Source organism: Pituophis catenifer, unplaced genomic scaffold, assembly GCF_029215685.1.
Source record: "Pituophis catenifer annectens isolate HBS135680 unplaced genomic scaffold, rPitCat1.0.hap2 SCAF_4, whole genome shotgun sequence".
In the NCBI taxonomy this organism is placed as follows: Eukaryota; Metazoa; Chordata; class Lepidosauria; order Squamata; family Colubridae; genus Pituophis; species Pituophis catenifer.
Window position 1 is genome coordinate 104,918,832 of NW_027256884.1, and position 17,126 is coordinate 104,935,957.

Here is a 17,126-nt window from a genome sequence, read left to right on the forward strand (position 1 = left end):
TGCCAAGGAGCTGCTCTTCTGGTTTCCAGTACTCCTGCACATGCGAAGACCACCTGGCTGGGGTGCATGTGCATGCCAGAACTGGAAGAGCAACAGGCAATGGCTGGCGTGCCCGGAGAGATGGCTCTGCATGCCACTTCCAGCACGCGTGCCATAGGTTCACCATCACGGGTATAAAGGCTAGATCCTTTATACCCTTAGGAATTCAGGTTGAAATAATGTGTTTTTTTCCTGATTGAGTGATTCATGCAAATATTCTCTATAATAGAATAACAGAGTTGGAAGGAACCTTGGAGGTTTTCTAAGGATAATCCAACTCCCTGCTCAAGCAGGAAATCTTCTTAGTCATATAGAATATGGTGGCTGCTACTTTTTAGTTTTTGACATTCCTGATAGTTTTGTAAGATGATTCACTTAAACTCAAATCTTATCGACTCGCCTTATTTGATCATCGGGTCACTCCACATTGTAACTTCATATTTAATACTGCTTGTTACAACCTATGTTTCTTCATAAAGCCTGAACCAGTATATACAGTAGCACCAACTTTTTGGCATACAACCTGTACTGCAGTGCTTTATATGCTTATCAAAATGTCTTATCAAAATAGCTCTTTATCTAATCAGAATACTACCGTTCCTTAAGCATGTTTACAAATGCAGATTTAGCCTGCATATCTAACAACTATGTGTCTAATATAGATGATACATCAGACATATACATCTGTGCACAGTCTCGGAGTACAGATAACTGACTTTGTGTTCTACGCAGTGAATCAAATTTCTTTTTATCTGTGTAATAAATAATATTCGGTATCATGGTGGTGTCTGAATTCCAAGGCATGATGAAGCAAAACTATTTATTCTTCATTAGCAATAGTTTGCTAATTTTTCATTTGTTTGCCAAAATTTAATTCCCACTGGTGCTCTTATGTTGATAATATACTTTTTTTGCTCATTGTAATTGCACATTGCATCCTGGATGATAAGAAGCACTTTTATAATAGAGTTAAGACCTCGTTTTAATGCCAGTGGCTTCTCTTAATGATCTTCAGAATGTTTGCAGCTCTAAAACATTCTACATTACATTTAATAGATATTTCACTCTTTATATTACATAAGAAATGCAGGTTTGGTCATTTCAAAATAGAATAGCAAATCCACAGGGATATAAGGTAGACTACCAAATTGCATTATGTTACTTAAAAAAATTAATACTACCCAAATCTTTTTTTTTCTGTCCATACTACCACACGTTTTCATTTTTATTTATTATTTATTAACATGGGATGCCAACTTCCTTCCAAAGAAGCAATTTTATTTTAACAAGCTTTCAAGGTATATCTTTCCAACCTTGTTAGCTCCAGGATGTATTGGAACTGAAACTCTTCAGTATTTCCAGATTGTACCAGTTGCCAAGCTCTAGGTTGTAGAGAACTCTGCTGTAAAGCTGAAAAAGAAAGGGACTCTATTTATCCCCTTCGGTACATTTTGGAACCAAACATAGATTTGTATCTGGGAATGTCAGATCAAAATCAGCAATGCATAGAGCTGACTTTTACACTGTTAACATTTAGTATAAGAGAATCTTCTCCAGGAAATTGATTTTGACATTTCTGAGGTTTTTAATTGTTATGGTTTAGATTAGAAAGGGGCAGCATAAAATCCACCAAGCCACCACTAAAGGAGATGATGATGATACAATCAAACAATGCATAATGTACAGAACAATAATAAAAAGGGGTTATTTAAGGATTATAATATATAAAAGAAATGAAAGGATAGCTCCTAATGTGATTGGACTTGCAATTTAAAAACAGCTGAAGCCTCATATTCATCTATTTTAAATATTATCCAACCTTTTAAAATATTCCTTTTCTTTTTAAGATTAAGAAATGCAATTATCTTCAATTCCAACAGTATATACCGTGTTTCCCCGAAAATAAGACTCTGTCTTATATTTTTTTTGAACCCTGAAATAAGCGCTGAATTGTTCAACTTTATTGATAAATATTTCCTAACTTTCTTTAAAAAAAAAAACATGTTTTGTAATAAGATGCACATTTATAATTTATTGTAATTTATATAATGGACACATATACAATGTCATATAGCAATTATGATAATACTCTTGGTTTTTGACAATATTGCTTAGAAACTGAAGGCAAATAGAAATGACAATATTTCCCTTCTGTTGTAGAATTGTTCTCTACTTGAAGATACTGGGATTAAATATATCCAGCAAACCCAGAGTATGTGGAGAAAAGGCTGATTTTGAAGGAGTATCTCTTCAATAGTGAGATTCTTCATTAAAGAAAAAGAAGTTGAATAATTGAAATTATACCAGTATTCTCGGATTCTTATGCACTCCAGCACCCCTATAAGTTCTCTGTTCTCCTTCACCAGCCCAGCTGTAAAGAGGCTATTGGGCTGGAAGCAAGGAGATGAAGAGGAAAAGTGGGCAGAAAAAGCTGTTGACTCCTTGGTAAAGAAGCTGAAGAAAAAAAAAGGTGCCATGGAGGAACTGGAGAGGGCACTTAGCTGTCCTGGGCAGCCCAGTAAATGTGTGACAATCCCACGCTCTTTGGATGGAAGGCTGCAAGTATCTCATCGCAAAGGTTTGCCACATGTCATTTACTGCAGAGTGTGGCGCTGGCCTGATCTACAGTCTCATCATGAGTTAAAACCTCTGGAATGCTGTGAATTCCCATTTGGCTCAAAGCAGAAAGATGTCTGCATTAATCCTTACCATTATCGAAGAGTGGAAACCCCAGGTAAGTCAATTGTCTAAATGTTTAATGAAGGATAGCACTGCATTGATCGCATATTTCATAATTATTCTATCTGCAAAAAAAAGGGAAGCTGCATGCAAGCTGTGATTGGAAAAAGTGGTTAGATCAAAGTAGGTCGAAGAGATGCAAACATTTAGCTAGGATTATATTGGAAGATCAAGATCCTGAAAAGAAAACTTAAAGAGAATTCTGATGCTACATTTATTAATCTATTGGATGGAATGGCTGAAAATAGTGTAGCAATAATAGTAATAAGTGCATATATTAATAATGAAATTAGTGGCTCTTAGATAATGGATTATTTACATTTAATCAGGTAGTTTTAAAAAGTATTTTAAAATTGCAGATGATTTTTAATGATACAAACATAAGAATTTGTTCAACAAATGCAGTTTAGCCTAGCAAATTCTACCATCATATTTAATCTGATTGTTTAGTTATGTAAATCAGTTGTTAATAACTTCTGTACCAGTTATAAAACAAAACAAAACTTTCTGTGCTTTTTAAAAGCTATTATAATACTACACTCTCGACTATAGGTGAAATATCAAAACAGATGCTTTTCATTTGCTTTTTTTGAAAATATTTTAATTATGGGTACCTGGCATGTAACTTTCTGTGCGTCTTGTTCTTGTCCAAGGTGCTGAAGTTGTAAAGTTCTTTTAGCTTCTTACTTAGGACTACACTAAATGTTATTTATACAGGAAATGTATCATTGTTGCATACATTTTCATTGGAAACAACTAAGAACGAACTCTGTGTTAGATAAGAGTAGTAGCTGAGCACTGTTTGGTACTTAGATTTTGTGTGACTTCAAGTCATTCTTGGTTTCAGTGACAAGTCTCTTGAGATTCCTTTAAGTCTTTACCTTGTGAAAAACATCTTAGACATATAATATCACTGCAGGTCAAATGTGTATCTTATAAAAATACAGAGGAAAGGAAGGAACCTATTATACAGTTTTGCTGCAATCCTAGAGCAAGAGGGAGGGGAACATTTGACTCTCTGGATGGTGACAGATTGTCTTGCTAGATACCCAAAAATACCTTGAATTTTGCTCCATAGCAGTATGGCACCATAAAGTATCTTCAGTATATTGGTAGGTTATCTTTTAATTAATTAGCAATGGAATTTTGTACTTGGTGCAGTTTTTAGTCTTAAAGCTGTGCCACAAATCTCTAGACTTAAGGTTCCAAATAATTACTATTTCTGTTTACATGCTTGTGATCAAGCAGCTCAGAAAATAACCTAAAATGGATTATATTGTATAATGTTACAAATGTGCCAGATCTTGGTTTGTAACTTTAGCAAAGCTATAATTTAGAGCTAAAGCACCATATTCCAGTCTCTGTAAATTCCAGTCTATTTGAAAATTCTACAGGTGGGTAATGAGATACTTCTGCCTAAGACTTGGAAGAATTTTTATTTTCAAAACATCTGTTTTGTTCTTTTGTTGTAGTGTTACCTCCAGTGTTGGTTCCAAGACATAGTGAATTCAATCCACATCTTAGTCTCCTTGCCAAATTCCGGAACACGTCTCTTCACAGTGAGCCACTGATGCCTCATAATGCAACTTACCCTGATTCTTTCCAGCAGCCTCCCTGCACCCCTTTCCCAGCATCCCCCAATATGTACTCTCAGTCACCAAGCAGTATGAGCTACCCAGATTCCCCAGGAAATTCTTCTGCACCAGGAAGCCCTTATGAGCTCATAGGTATGCAAAATACTATTCCTGAACACTAGTTGAATGATGCTGAGTCTACAGTAACTTCTTTTTAGGAACCAGAGTTTTGAATCATTTGTTTTCTTTTTACAACCCTGTTATCCCTTAATTCCGGGTAGAGTTGAGGTGACTGAATGGAGCTGAGTGGTTACTGGCTGCATGCCCTTCCTGATGCCTACGTGGAGTTGGCAGGAGATAATTTTCTCTTTGCACCCTGAGGGAGCAACAAAATAGCCATTACCTAGGATTGAACTCTCAACCTGGCTGGGAGGCAAATGTCCTCACCACCACTAGGCCACCATGCTGCTCTAGATTTTGCAAAAAAATAAATAAATCAGCTTTCAATGGTACCTCGTTTTTACAAGTTCAAACAATTTTGGTAATAACAGCTGTATTCTGAGAATTTGAGTTGAAGGCTTATTTATTTATTTGTTTGTTTGTTTATCAGTTTTTATAATTCAACCAGCTCTAAAGACTCTAAAGGTTGCAACATATTAACATTATAAAAGCAACAACAGAAAAAAGATATGAAAACCGGCAGTAATAAGAAATAATTCTAGTAAAAATTACTAAAGATACCCAACATAGGGTAGTAGTCAAGGTCTTAAACTAGGAGCAAGGAAGCCTAGTTATTTTAGCCACAGAAACTCCCTGATTGACTTTGAGCCATTTACTCAGCCCAATTTATTTTACAAGATTTTGTGTTTGTGTGTATGTATGCGTGTGTGTGTGTGTGTGTGTGTTAGGAAAAAATAGTATGTATGCAATTCTGAGCGCTTGTTATAAAATGTTGTGATAAATTGAATATACACTGCTCAAAAAAATAAAGGGAACACAAGCAGAAGACATCCGAGATCTGAATGAATGAAATAGCCTTATTAAATACTTTGTTCGTTACATACAATAGTTTTGTGTTCCCTTTAGTTGTTTGAGCAGTATAAACTACTGTATGTAAAGAACAAAGTATTTAATAAGGCTATTCCATTCATTCAGATCTCGGATGTCTTCTGCTTGTGTTCCCTTTATTTTATTTTTTTTTGAGCAGTATGTTTATTCAGATAGTCAAGAGAAACACTAATATAGAGTTCCAAGTATTCTTGTAAGTTCTAACAGAGAACCTGGACTCTTTGTGATTTATTTGTGCATAAAATGAAATCATTTGTAAGCATCTGATCGAATGCAATAAAATGTGTGTGGTAAATATTTATGCTTCAGTCTCTGAAGCCTCATCTTTGTATTTATATAGGCAGGTCATGAAATACCAAACCCACCATTGTTTTCTTTTTCCTAGCGGATACACCTCCTCCACCTTATAATGCCAGAGAAACATCACGAAGCCACAATGGATGTCCTGTACATGCAGTTATAGAGAGTCCATTAGTGCTGTCACTGCCCAATGGAGGTAAATCTACTGATGGGGACCCTGGAAGTATGTAAATACTTGTATTTTTTTCCACAGTGGGAAGGACTTGGCCCAGACCTGATTGGTAGCCGAGGAACTGTTCAATCTTCATCCAAAGAGATCCGTAACCAAATACTTCCTCTTGGCAGACTCAAACCAGAATAGTCTATTGATTTGATTTGAATATTGGTGGTATTGTTGAAGATTTGAATGATTTTTCTCTGAGTTAGGGGGGGCAAAAACAGTTGTCATGGCAAAGAACAATTTAAGAAAGTAAAGACTAGTGATGCATGAGTTTATTTTAGTTTGTTTATGCAACTTTTATCCCTCCTTCAATCCATTTTACTCCTAAGAGATTGGAACAGGTTTACTCTTTAGTTCCTTACATAGTTAAAACATTTTTTGTAATTGTTTAAAAACTTTGCCCCCCCTCCCCCCTGTTTGTATCTACTTGCATGGATTCTCCTAATATGCAGATTTGATATGTACTTTTCCTCACAGAAAAAAAACTTTCACAAACATTTCCCCCATCTATTTTTCTTTTACATATATTAATTGAGCTATATTACAATTCACAATGCTGCAAGTATTGCGTAGTATGTTTTGGCTTACGTATAGATTTTGAAAATGCAAATTTAAAAACTCTCTATTAAAACTTAAATTTTATTATTTTTGTCCAATGTACCCTACTAGACAATACAAGGTATCATTTTTAAGCAGTTTCCATGTGGTGCACAATAATTAGGATACATACTTAAAATGGAAACAGAGAAAATAAGTTGCTAGATCAGTGTTTCTCCACCTTTCTCAATCTCAACCTGCATGTATGGCTTGCTGGAGAATTCTGGGAGTTGAACTCTTCTCATTCTCAACTTGCCAAGGTTGAGAAGGACAGTAGTAAAGGTCTCCTGAAAAAGGTATAAACAACTCCATTGAATCAAGTCAAGAATTTACAGACCCCTCACATCCTGGACATAAACTGTTTCAACTCCTATCCTCAAAACGACGCTATAGAGCACTGCACACCAGAACAACTAGACACAAGAACAGTTTTTTCCCGAATGCCATCACTCTGCTAAACAAATAATTCCCTCAACACTGTCAAACTATTTACTAAGTCTGCACTACTATTAAACTTCTCATTGTTCCCACCACCCATCTCCTTCCATTTATGACTGTATGACTGTAATTTTGTTGCTTGTATCCTTACAATTTATATTGATATTGTTTCCCGATTGCTTATTTGTACCCTATGACTATCATTAAGTGTTGTATCTTATGGTTCTTGATCATATCTTTTCTTTTGTGTACACTGAGAGCATATGCACCAGGACAAATTCCTTGTGTGTCCAATCACACTTGGCCAATAAAAAAATTCTAATTCTAATCATCATTGTTTCTGCAGCCAGTATGCAGCTATCTTCTCCATGGATTTGTTTGGTCGCTTTTTTAAACTTATCTACTCTTTCTGCCCTTGAACGTTACCCAGATTTGTGTGTGCCAGAGTGCTGTTTCATTCAATAACAACACATTCCATAGTTTAATTATTCCTTGTACAAAGAAACTAATCTGCCATTCGTTCCTGAATATCCCAGCATTTTATTTCAAGATATGACCCAGATTTTCTAATATTGTGAATGGATGAAAAACGATCCACATTTTGCACACCATCTATGATCATATATAATTTAATAATATTTTGCCCTTGCTTGCCTTATTTTTGAACTTAAAACTTGAGTTTTTGAACTAATCATCTTTCCTTGAAGAATAAACATGCAAGGCCACAATAGTGTTATTCTTTCCTCCACCTTTACTAGTTCAGTAATGTCTTTTTAGATGATACAGAGTTTAGTCCAGTGTTGGTGAACCTTATGTCAAAAATTCATAAATGCCTAATTTAACTGCTGGCATGTGTCTCACACACATACACGTCAAAGAAAAGAGGAACAATTCTGTACATACGTATTCATTTAAAATTAAGTGCACTCAATCACTGATAGTGCTCATTTTGGAGACTGTAATCACAGTTGTTTTCTGCACTTGTTTCTTGAAAATGAGCAAACAACTGTGCAATGGTTGGAAGACAACTGAACCATTCAACTGCTAAATTCCTATCATAGTTTGCAAGTTGCTGTCTCTTTCATGTCACTTCCAGTTACAAATATGAAGATAACATAATGTGGTGATATGGGTGGTAAGAATACATTTTAAGGTTTGAGTGGGACTGGAGAATAACTGTTGTTAGGTGTTGGTGAATGCTGGTTTGTCACCCAAAACATTATGGTGTGTCACTGGTTCACCATCACTGGTTTAGTAACACTTTTTAAATACGAAGCATTACATTAAAATGTATTTTAGTCCTTTTTCTAATGTTTACTATGATGAAATTCACTTCCATTCTTCCTTTTTTTTTTTTTTTGGAATTACTACAGTGAGTTAACGCTTTAATTGTGCTGTTTGTCTTTATATCTCCTTCCTGTTCTGTCAGTATATTTGAAGTTTGGATATATAATCATTTCATTGTTATTGTTATGCTTCTTTCTACATTTCTGTTGCATCTTCTTCATCTGTAAAATCTTCTTCCAGACTTCCGCCCTGTTTGCTATGAGGAACCACAGCACTGGTGTTCAGTTGCATACTATGAACTGAATAACAGAGTCGGGGAGACTTTTCAGGCCTCTTCTCGAAGTATACTAATAGATGGCTTTACAGATCCTTCAAACAATAAGAACAGATTCTGCCTTGGATTGCTATCTAACGTTAACAGGAACTCTACTATAGAAAACACCAGAAGGCACATAGGGAAAGGTAAGAGCACATTTCTTCTGCAGTCGTAAGAAACACTGCTTGGAAGCATTTGGGTTCAGAAAATTGTTGAGTTCAAAACTGTGTTTCTAAAATGTATATACTGGTAGTCCTCGACTTACAGCAAGAATGGAGCCCAAACTTCCTGTTGTTAAGTTGCCAAGTGCCAAGAATTGTGATCACGTGACCATGAGGATGCTACAACAGTTGTAAGTGTGAAAGTGGTCATAAGTCATTTTTTTCAATGCCATTGTAACTTTGAACAATCACTAAATGAAAGGTTGTAAGTCAAGGACTACCTGCATTATTACTTATATTTTAATTTACTACATAATTTACCATACTAATGAATGAAATGACTACTTATTTGTGACAATAATAGAAAATGAAGTATAAATATATAGTAGATATAGTTAAGTCTTTGAGATAAGTGTTGAAAATGTTTACAGAAAAATTAATTAATGCTTTCTTGTCTAGATTCTGCAGAAATTAGGAAAACATATAGGGGGCTGGGGGGGGAATCTAATTATTTAGAATATGTCACAATGAAAAAATACTCTTGTTACATTTAAACATAGGCACAGGTTAATTTAGTTGCAACGTACAGATGTATATAACCTGTAATTTGATGATTCCCTTTGCTTTGACTCCTGGTGTCTACAAGGACATATCTATATATAGTAAAAATCATAGTAATAACATAGGGTTGGCTTAAACTTGTCTCTTATAGGACTTATTATTTCCCAATTTAGTCTGCAGCCTGGAAATTTGCTGGTGGCCTCCTACCAAATACAAGCTAGGTCTGATCCTGCTTGTGTGGGGCATTAGCCAAGAATGACTAGGTGCTGCCAGCTGTTGTATATATAAGAAATTTAAGTTACAGACAGGATCATTAGCAAAATTCCAGAGTGGACCATTAAACTTTACTTACAACATAGAAAGCCCTTTCAAAAATTGTTACCTGATTATGTTTAATACAATTAAACAGGAAGATTAGGATACAGGCATATAATTATCACATTAGCTATACTTAACAATTAATGTAATTTAATTCAATTTACTCATCCCGATACCACTCTTTTCTGCACTACCCACTTTGTAGTATAGCATCTAATATCATCCAATTAATGCCTAAGTTTGGACTCCATTACAAAAAAAATGTAGCTCTTTAGGAAGGTCACTCTGAATGGATTACAACTTGATAAGAGGCTTTTTTGTAGACTGCAAAAAAATCAGTGAAATGTTTACTGTCATTTTGTTTTTTTACATAGGACATCACAATGCTAGCAAAGCAAGAACAGATTTATGGGAGGATGAGGTGTATGAGCAGGAAAAAAATTATTATAGTCACACTTAGGGAAGGGGACAGAGAGTGAAAGTGGTCTGGTCAGCAAGAGTTTTAACTAACCATAATTTTTATTAAGCCTCATTTTTGCATAAGGTTTCATAGCTAGAAATGGGTTCCATGTAAAAAACACACCAAATATAAGTGCTTTGCCATCCATAGAAGAAATTGCTAAAAAGGCCATCACACAGCTAAAACACCTTTTTTAGGATTCCATTTTAAGATAGCTCATCCTGCCAGTTTATGTATATACCAGGTGTCAGCAACCTGCGGCTCCAGAGCCGCATGCGACTCTTTGGGCCCTCTGCTGTGGCTCCCTGTTGGGTGATCCCACCACTAGCTGGCCACCCCTCCTCGCCCTCCCCTCCCAGTCACTCGTCGCCTGGCCTGAGAAGGTAAGGGCGATGGCGGGTGATGGAGAAGTGCCGGGGCAGAGTCAGAGAGATACAGAGAGGGGGGGGAGGGAGGGAGAGAGAGATGTCAAAAGGGTTTTGTGGTTCCCGGTGTTTTTTAACAACCGGTTCTCTGACTGGCTGGGTAGGCGTGGCTAGGGGGGGTCATGTGACTGGTGGGAGTGAGTGATGTCGAGTTGGCCACGCCCACCCAGGTTTTGTGGCTTCCGGTGTTTTCTGTGGGAAACAGGTCCAAATGGCTCTTTGAGTGCTTAAGGTTGCAGACCCCTGTTATATACAGTATACCAGTTATACAGATCGCAGACCCCTGGTATATACAGTACAGCAGTATATACAGTTCTATCCATCACATAACAATGCCATACTGTTAGCATATCATAAAACATGGATTTAAAAAAAAACGAGTTACAAGTCTGGCTTTAATCTATGTTGAAGATTAGATTAAATTTGGCTACCTCTTTTCTCTTAAAGGTGTTCATCTGTATTATGTTGGAGGAGAGGTATATGCAGAGTGTGTGAGCGACAGCAGCATTTTTGTACAGAGCCGCAACTGTAACTATCAGCATGGTTTCCACCCAGCCACTGTCTGCAAAATCCCCAGTGGATGCAGCTTGAAGATTTTCAACAACCAACTCTTCGCTCAGTTGCTTGCCCAGTCAGTTAACCATGGCTTTGAGGTGGTGTATGAGCTAACCAAGATGTGCACCATCCGGATGAGCTTTGTGAAAGTAAGAACTTTTTTTGATTTTGATTATGAATTTTAAAAGGTTTAATACACCTCTCTGTTGCAAGGACATTTTAAAAGACACAAAGTCTGGAATGAATTAATGGATGGGAGATGCTAAACTTCGTATTTTCATGATACTTCATCATACACAAGTAAGAAGTGAAAAATTATCATAACTATTTGTAATTTGTGACACTGTTTTATCATTAGGCGTTGTCTCTTCAATTAGGATTCATTTCTCACAAGAGGGAATGAAAAAGGATCACTAATTTATTCAAGCAAAAGATAATTGGAAATCTACTTGCATTGGGCTACTGTTCTGATACGTGTTCGGGTTTCATTAACAATTATCACCTGGTCCTTTGATTCAGAATCAGGCAAATCTGATTTTTGCCTTTCCCAAGCCGCCTTCTAGCTTCCTCATTTATGACCATGCTTCTTTGATTACATAACCAGGGTTTGAGTATATAGGGCCGTGATGGCGAACCTATGGCATGCATGCCGGAAGTGGCACGCAGAGCCATCTCTCCGGGCACACCAGCTGTCGCCCGTTGCTCTTTTGGGCTCCGACACACACATGCGCACTGGCCAGCTGATCTTCGCATGCACAGGAGTGCCGGAAACCAGAAGAGCCGCTCCCTGGCATGCATGCTCGTGCTGGGAAGCTGAGCTTCCAGTTTCTGGCATACACATGCACACCAGCCAGCTGGTCTTTGCATGCACGGGAGTGCCAGAAACCAGAAGAGCAGCTCCCTGGTGCGCATGTGCATGCTGGGAAGCTGAGCTTCCAGTTTCCGGTACACACATGCACACTGGCCAGCTGGTCTTCGCACATGCATGTGCGCCAGAACCTGGAAGACCAGGTGACTGGCATGCATGCGGAAACCGGAAGTTCAGCATCCCAGTGCACGCATCCATGCTGGGGAACTGTTCTTCCGGTTTCTGGCGCTTCTGTGTGTGTGCACCAGAGAGCTGCTTTTCCAGTTTCCAATGGTCCCCTACATGCGCACGCATGCTCCCCTTTTGGCGCTCGTTGCCAAAAGGATTAGCCAACATTGATACAGGGTCTTCTAACAGACCCAATGAAATATTACAAAATTATTGGGGTACTTTACTAAATTAGACTCTCTTGGTACAAAGATAAGGACAATTTTCTTTTTGCTTTACATGAATGACTCATTATTTCTTCCAGATTGTGTGCAAAATTAGAAAAGCCCCAAAACTAAAATCTATATATGTGATCCTCAGAATCTTTGGATCATGGGATTATCAGAACTGGAGCTGTGCTAAAATAATTTATAAAGGCTGCTATATATTCTTTCTTGGAAGTGAAGCCTGCTAAACACAGATTCCCCCCCCCCCAAATAATCAAGGTTAAAATACTCCTGATGATTTTGTTGTTGTTATAAATGAAAAGCAAATCCATCCTTTGGTGTTATTTCAGCTGACAATTTTTGTGTGTGTATTTATTCAATCTCAGTATTTATTTCAAAAAGAGAAGTGCTTCATTCTTTCAAAAATGTATTTTTAACAGAGACAATCACACATATTTTACATTTTACATATTTTATATTTGCTCTGACCCTTGCACTCACCAAAAATGTTACATGTATCACCCAGTCAAAGTTGTGCATTTTTGTGGTATCTGAAGGTTGGTGGTTGTTTTGTTTTGTTTTTTAGGATTGGCCTGCAAAATGCAATTAGGATATCCTTTAGCAGAGGCAAATTGATTTCTGCCTACTTAGTCTGAACTCTGCAAATTCTGGAAACACCATACATTTGCATCTTATGAATAAAACATTTTATACTTTGTAACCTGAAGCTGCTTTTTTGTTAGTAAACAAAAAGGGAAGGCAAGAGACCTCCTTAAGAATATATGCAATTAAACTTTGATTACATTTCTTCCAAAAACTGGATTTGTACATAATAGGTATGTTAATGCTAATTTCTTTGTGTTTGCCTTCTTAGTTTCAGCAGCATAATTTTCTGATAGAGAAAGAGCTATATTTCTTCTAACTAACTTTATATCTGTAGTGGAAGAGGAAGAGTTAATACAAAATTCTTTCCTTTGACTAAAGCAAATACAAGCCACTATTTCAGCCTCTTGAGACAGTAGTGTTCCTAAGACAAGGTTCAAAATCAGCAAGGTGGCAGATGAAGGGTGATTTTGATACACTGCTGATCTGAGAGATCTACAACTCTTGAGTCCAGATTTTATAAGGAGAAAATTGAGCTCAATCAGCTCACCCAAATTGAATTCTTAACTACTCCTGACAAAGACTGCTTCTGTGTTTTTCACAGTACCCTTTTCTTTCCATTTGATGGGAAGAGGGACTGGGGAAGACTGCTTTCAAAATGTTCTTTAAAAGAGAAGCAACACTGAGTGAAATAGGTGGGCTTTGGGAATTCTGGCACATTTTTTAATATTAGGTGGCAGGAGAATGTGGGTAAGCTTTCTGCTTCATATTGCAATCTTCTCTCCAGGGGTGTGCCCCCGACTGACTTCACATTTCATCTAAATCCAAAAGGGAGACATAATAAGAATCTTATTTCCCCAATCATTTTAGGTAAACAAAAGTGCAAAGTAATGAACATTTGATTACATGTAGAACTGTCATATTCTTCACATTAACAATAAATTAAGCTCAGATGTTTCCAAAATTCTAAAGAACCATCAGATTTTTTAAAACTCCCAGGTCATTTTCGTAGGAGTAGAAAACTTTTGGGAAACCACAGAAACAATTAGTTTTACTCAACAGCACATGTAGGCCTGCAGTCCTTCATATTTGCATATTTCTGGAAGCCCTCCCCTTTTTTTTACATTGTCATGTTGTTGCATAACAGCAAAGGAAATTATCAGTTGCTGTTACTATAATTTCTACAAAATAGCCTCGTGTTTGTAACTCAGAAAATCCATACATAAGTAGTTTTTTTATTACAAGTTTGCACATGCATCATATTTGTGGAAAACATGCTTTTTATTATTATTCTCCTGAGATGCTACTACTGAAGACAAATGAAAAAGCTTCTGCTGGATTATAGTAATTGTTGGGGTTTATTTTACGCCTTTTATCTGGTAAATATTTGAATTGCGTAAAAGAGATGCCAGTCCTGGAAGATTTATTATGAAAAAGATAGTCACATTTTTATATTAACTCTCTCATATCAGATTTGTAGTTTTCCTAACTCCCTGGAGGCCAAATCTAATAATACTATAGTGCACTTACTTGGACATACACAGGTATCTGGAAACAGGAGAAGAGATGAGTTTTCTGCTTTAGGGTGACTTTTGCATTCCACTATCTTGCCAATAAAAGTTAACCCTCTTCAGTGAAGGTGGATCTTTATACCTATTCTTATGCTTTAAATGGCTCCAACTTTCCTATTCCTGAGTTTTTTGTTTTCATGTCTGCTCACCTAAATGACTGCTCAACACCTTTTTTAAGAAACATATTAATGCACACCTATTCTTCCTTCATAAAGCAAAGGATGAGTCTTCATAGCTCTATTCATTGTCAGAATCATACAGCAAGCAGTGCATTAGGCTTTTCATTATTTATTGTATTCCTAATGCTGATATGTTAGAATAGAAATGTATATCCTTTTTGAGCAGTTAAGGACTGTATTAAATATTTGAATAGCATGCATAGGCCACACTATAAAGTGTGTAGAATCATAACAGAACAATAAGCAAGGCTATAAAACAATTTAAATTAGATTACATTACAGAGTTATTTGGAATTAAGATGGCTCCAAATCAAGTTGTTAATTTGATTTTGATGCCAGTTAATTAGTCATAATAATATTTTTTATTAACAAAAAACCAAACTTGTTGAATCAGTTTTGCATGGTTCCCTCAGTTTTAACCTGGAAATATAAGTTTACACTGAACTTAATTTCAGGAAGAAGTTGGCATATCTAATTAAAATGCCACAAGGGCAATTTACATCGGTCTCTCTATCATTAATGTCACTCACTCTCTTTAGATTTAAGTTTCACTTTGAACACATAATCAAAGTTTCAAACTTTTTGAGAGATTACATTATATAGACTTTACTTACAGTAATAATATTACATCTTCAAAAAGTGCCATAAGTGGCAGTACTGGGTGGCTTTGTATAGAAAAAGAGCTATTGCGACATCAACCTGAAATGATTGTCAAGCCTCCACCAGAGGGAGATGGAAAACCATTTAATGAACCAAGAGTTTTAACAGATGTAATTCCCTATTAAAGTTCGATCCATAACTCATATTTGCTGAAGGATGCAGTATAAATTGTTGAACTAATACTAATGCTGGGATTTGTTCCAAGTCCATATATTTTTATTTTTTTTATTTTCCCATTTACAAATAGAAGATAAAAGTTAAAACATTCCATCATAAATAATATCTAGACAATATAAAATAAGATAGTAATCTGCTTTTAAAATAGCAATAACAATTATCTCAAGTATTCATGTACATTTTCCCACATAGCCAAGGATATGTGATATTCTCTCATATGGACTTGATTTATTCACATACTGTGTGAATAGAATTAAAACTCATGGTTTTGTAGAAATTAGCTATCCACAATTGCATTATTTCTCATGATTTCCAAGCACAAGGTTTTTTGTTTTGTTTTTTTAGGAAACTTTGAGTAAAATCCTTTTAAGTAACAATTTATTTAATCATCCCACAAACAAATACAGTCTCCAAAAGATGTAAAAAAAAAAAAAGTTCAAACACATAAATACGCAGCCATTCTTTATATAGAAAATGATGAATGGTTAAAATGCAGCAGAATTTTTTCTGTGGATACAGCAGTCTTGTCTTGAGTAAAATGAAGAATAAAACAACCATCTCTTTGATCCTTTGCCATTTATTTGTCTTTTTTGTAGGGCTGGGGAGCAGAATACCATCGCCAGGATGTTACAAGTACTCCATGTTGGATTGAGATCCATCTTCATGGACCTTTGCAGTGGCTAGATAAGGTGCTGACACAAATGGGTTCCCCACATAATCCAATATCCTCTGTTTCGTAAGAATCCTCTCCACACACACATTAGGGGACAAATACTGCTTCTGGCCTTGGCTTGTAGAATTCTCCCTTCAATTTCTGTATATAGCTGTAAATATGATTGTAGATATATATAACACACTATTACTGTTTTTCATGCTGTATTACATGTTTTATTAGTTAATAAGATTGCAAAAAGTGCAGTACTTTGTCAATGTATTCTGTCTATTAATGAAGCCATAGAAATATGCCTAGCTGCCTATTTTTTCGTATGGAATGAGACCAGTATTGCTTGCACTTTGTAAAAAAATAATATTATATATCAAAGTTAAATTCTGAAAATAATAATGCTGATTTCAAATGGAGCAAGTGGTAGCTCTGTTCAGAGTGGCAGTTTATTGATAACATCAAGCAGGTGCTTCTGGAAACTTAGAATATTGTGATTATGGTTCTTCATTTTGTTCCTGACATGTGGATTTCAACATAAAACTATATTGTTTATAATTACAAAGGTTATATTTTGCACAATTGAGTAACAATTATAAGCCTGCAAATGCAACCTTCTCTAAATACCATCTCTATCATTGGTTTGAAAAGAAAGCTGAGACTGAATGAGGCTCTGGCTCTGTGATGTAAAAAACATTATCCAATTTATTTATTAGTTCAATTTATATGCTGCCTTTCTCCGGAGACTCAGGGCAGCTATTCCAAGAATTACTAAAATACATTATTTGGTGATGATGAGGGAGGGTGGGAAGAGGCAATATAAAGCTGCTATGGTTAATATTTTTTAATTCTATTCTTTGTAATACCCAGAATGATTTCTACCCAGCTAGCAGGGCACTGTAGTCCTTCACACATGTTACAACTGCAATGGAAAGGAAGAAGTATGCAATATATTAACCCCAAAACATTAATACT

The 17,126-nt window shown here is 36.1% G+C and overlaps 1 protein-coding gene across 1 annotated transcript in view; it reads left to right on the forward strand.

Annotated features, from left to right (window-relative positions):
• SMAD9 (SMAD family member 9) overlaps positions 1 to 16,570 on the forward strand; it is a 43,174-nt gene extending 26,604 nt beyond the window's left edge. The window contains exons 2-7 of the mRNA XM_070943844.1: positions 2,200 to 2,773; positions 4,251 to 4,505; positions 5,806 to 5,916; positions 8,503 to 8,724; positions 10,951 to 11,207; positions 16,087 to 16,570. Of these exons, the coding sequence (XP_070799945.1) occupies positions 2,362 to 2,773; positions 4,251 to 4,505; positions 5,806 to 5,916; positions 8,503 to 8,724; positions 10,951 to 11,207; positions 16,087 to 16,230 (1,401 nt within the window). The 5' untranslated portion in view covers positions 2,200 to 2,361 and the 3' untranslated portion in view covers positions 16,231 to 16,570. The remainder of the gene's footprint in view (positions 1 to 2,199; positions 2,774 to 4,250; positions 4,506 to 5,805; positions 5,917 to 8,502; positions 8,725 to 10,950; positions 11,208 to 16,086) is intronic.
• Positions 16,571 to 17,126: the final 556 nt, after the last annotated feature.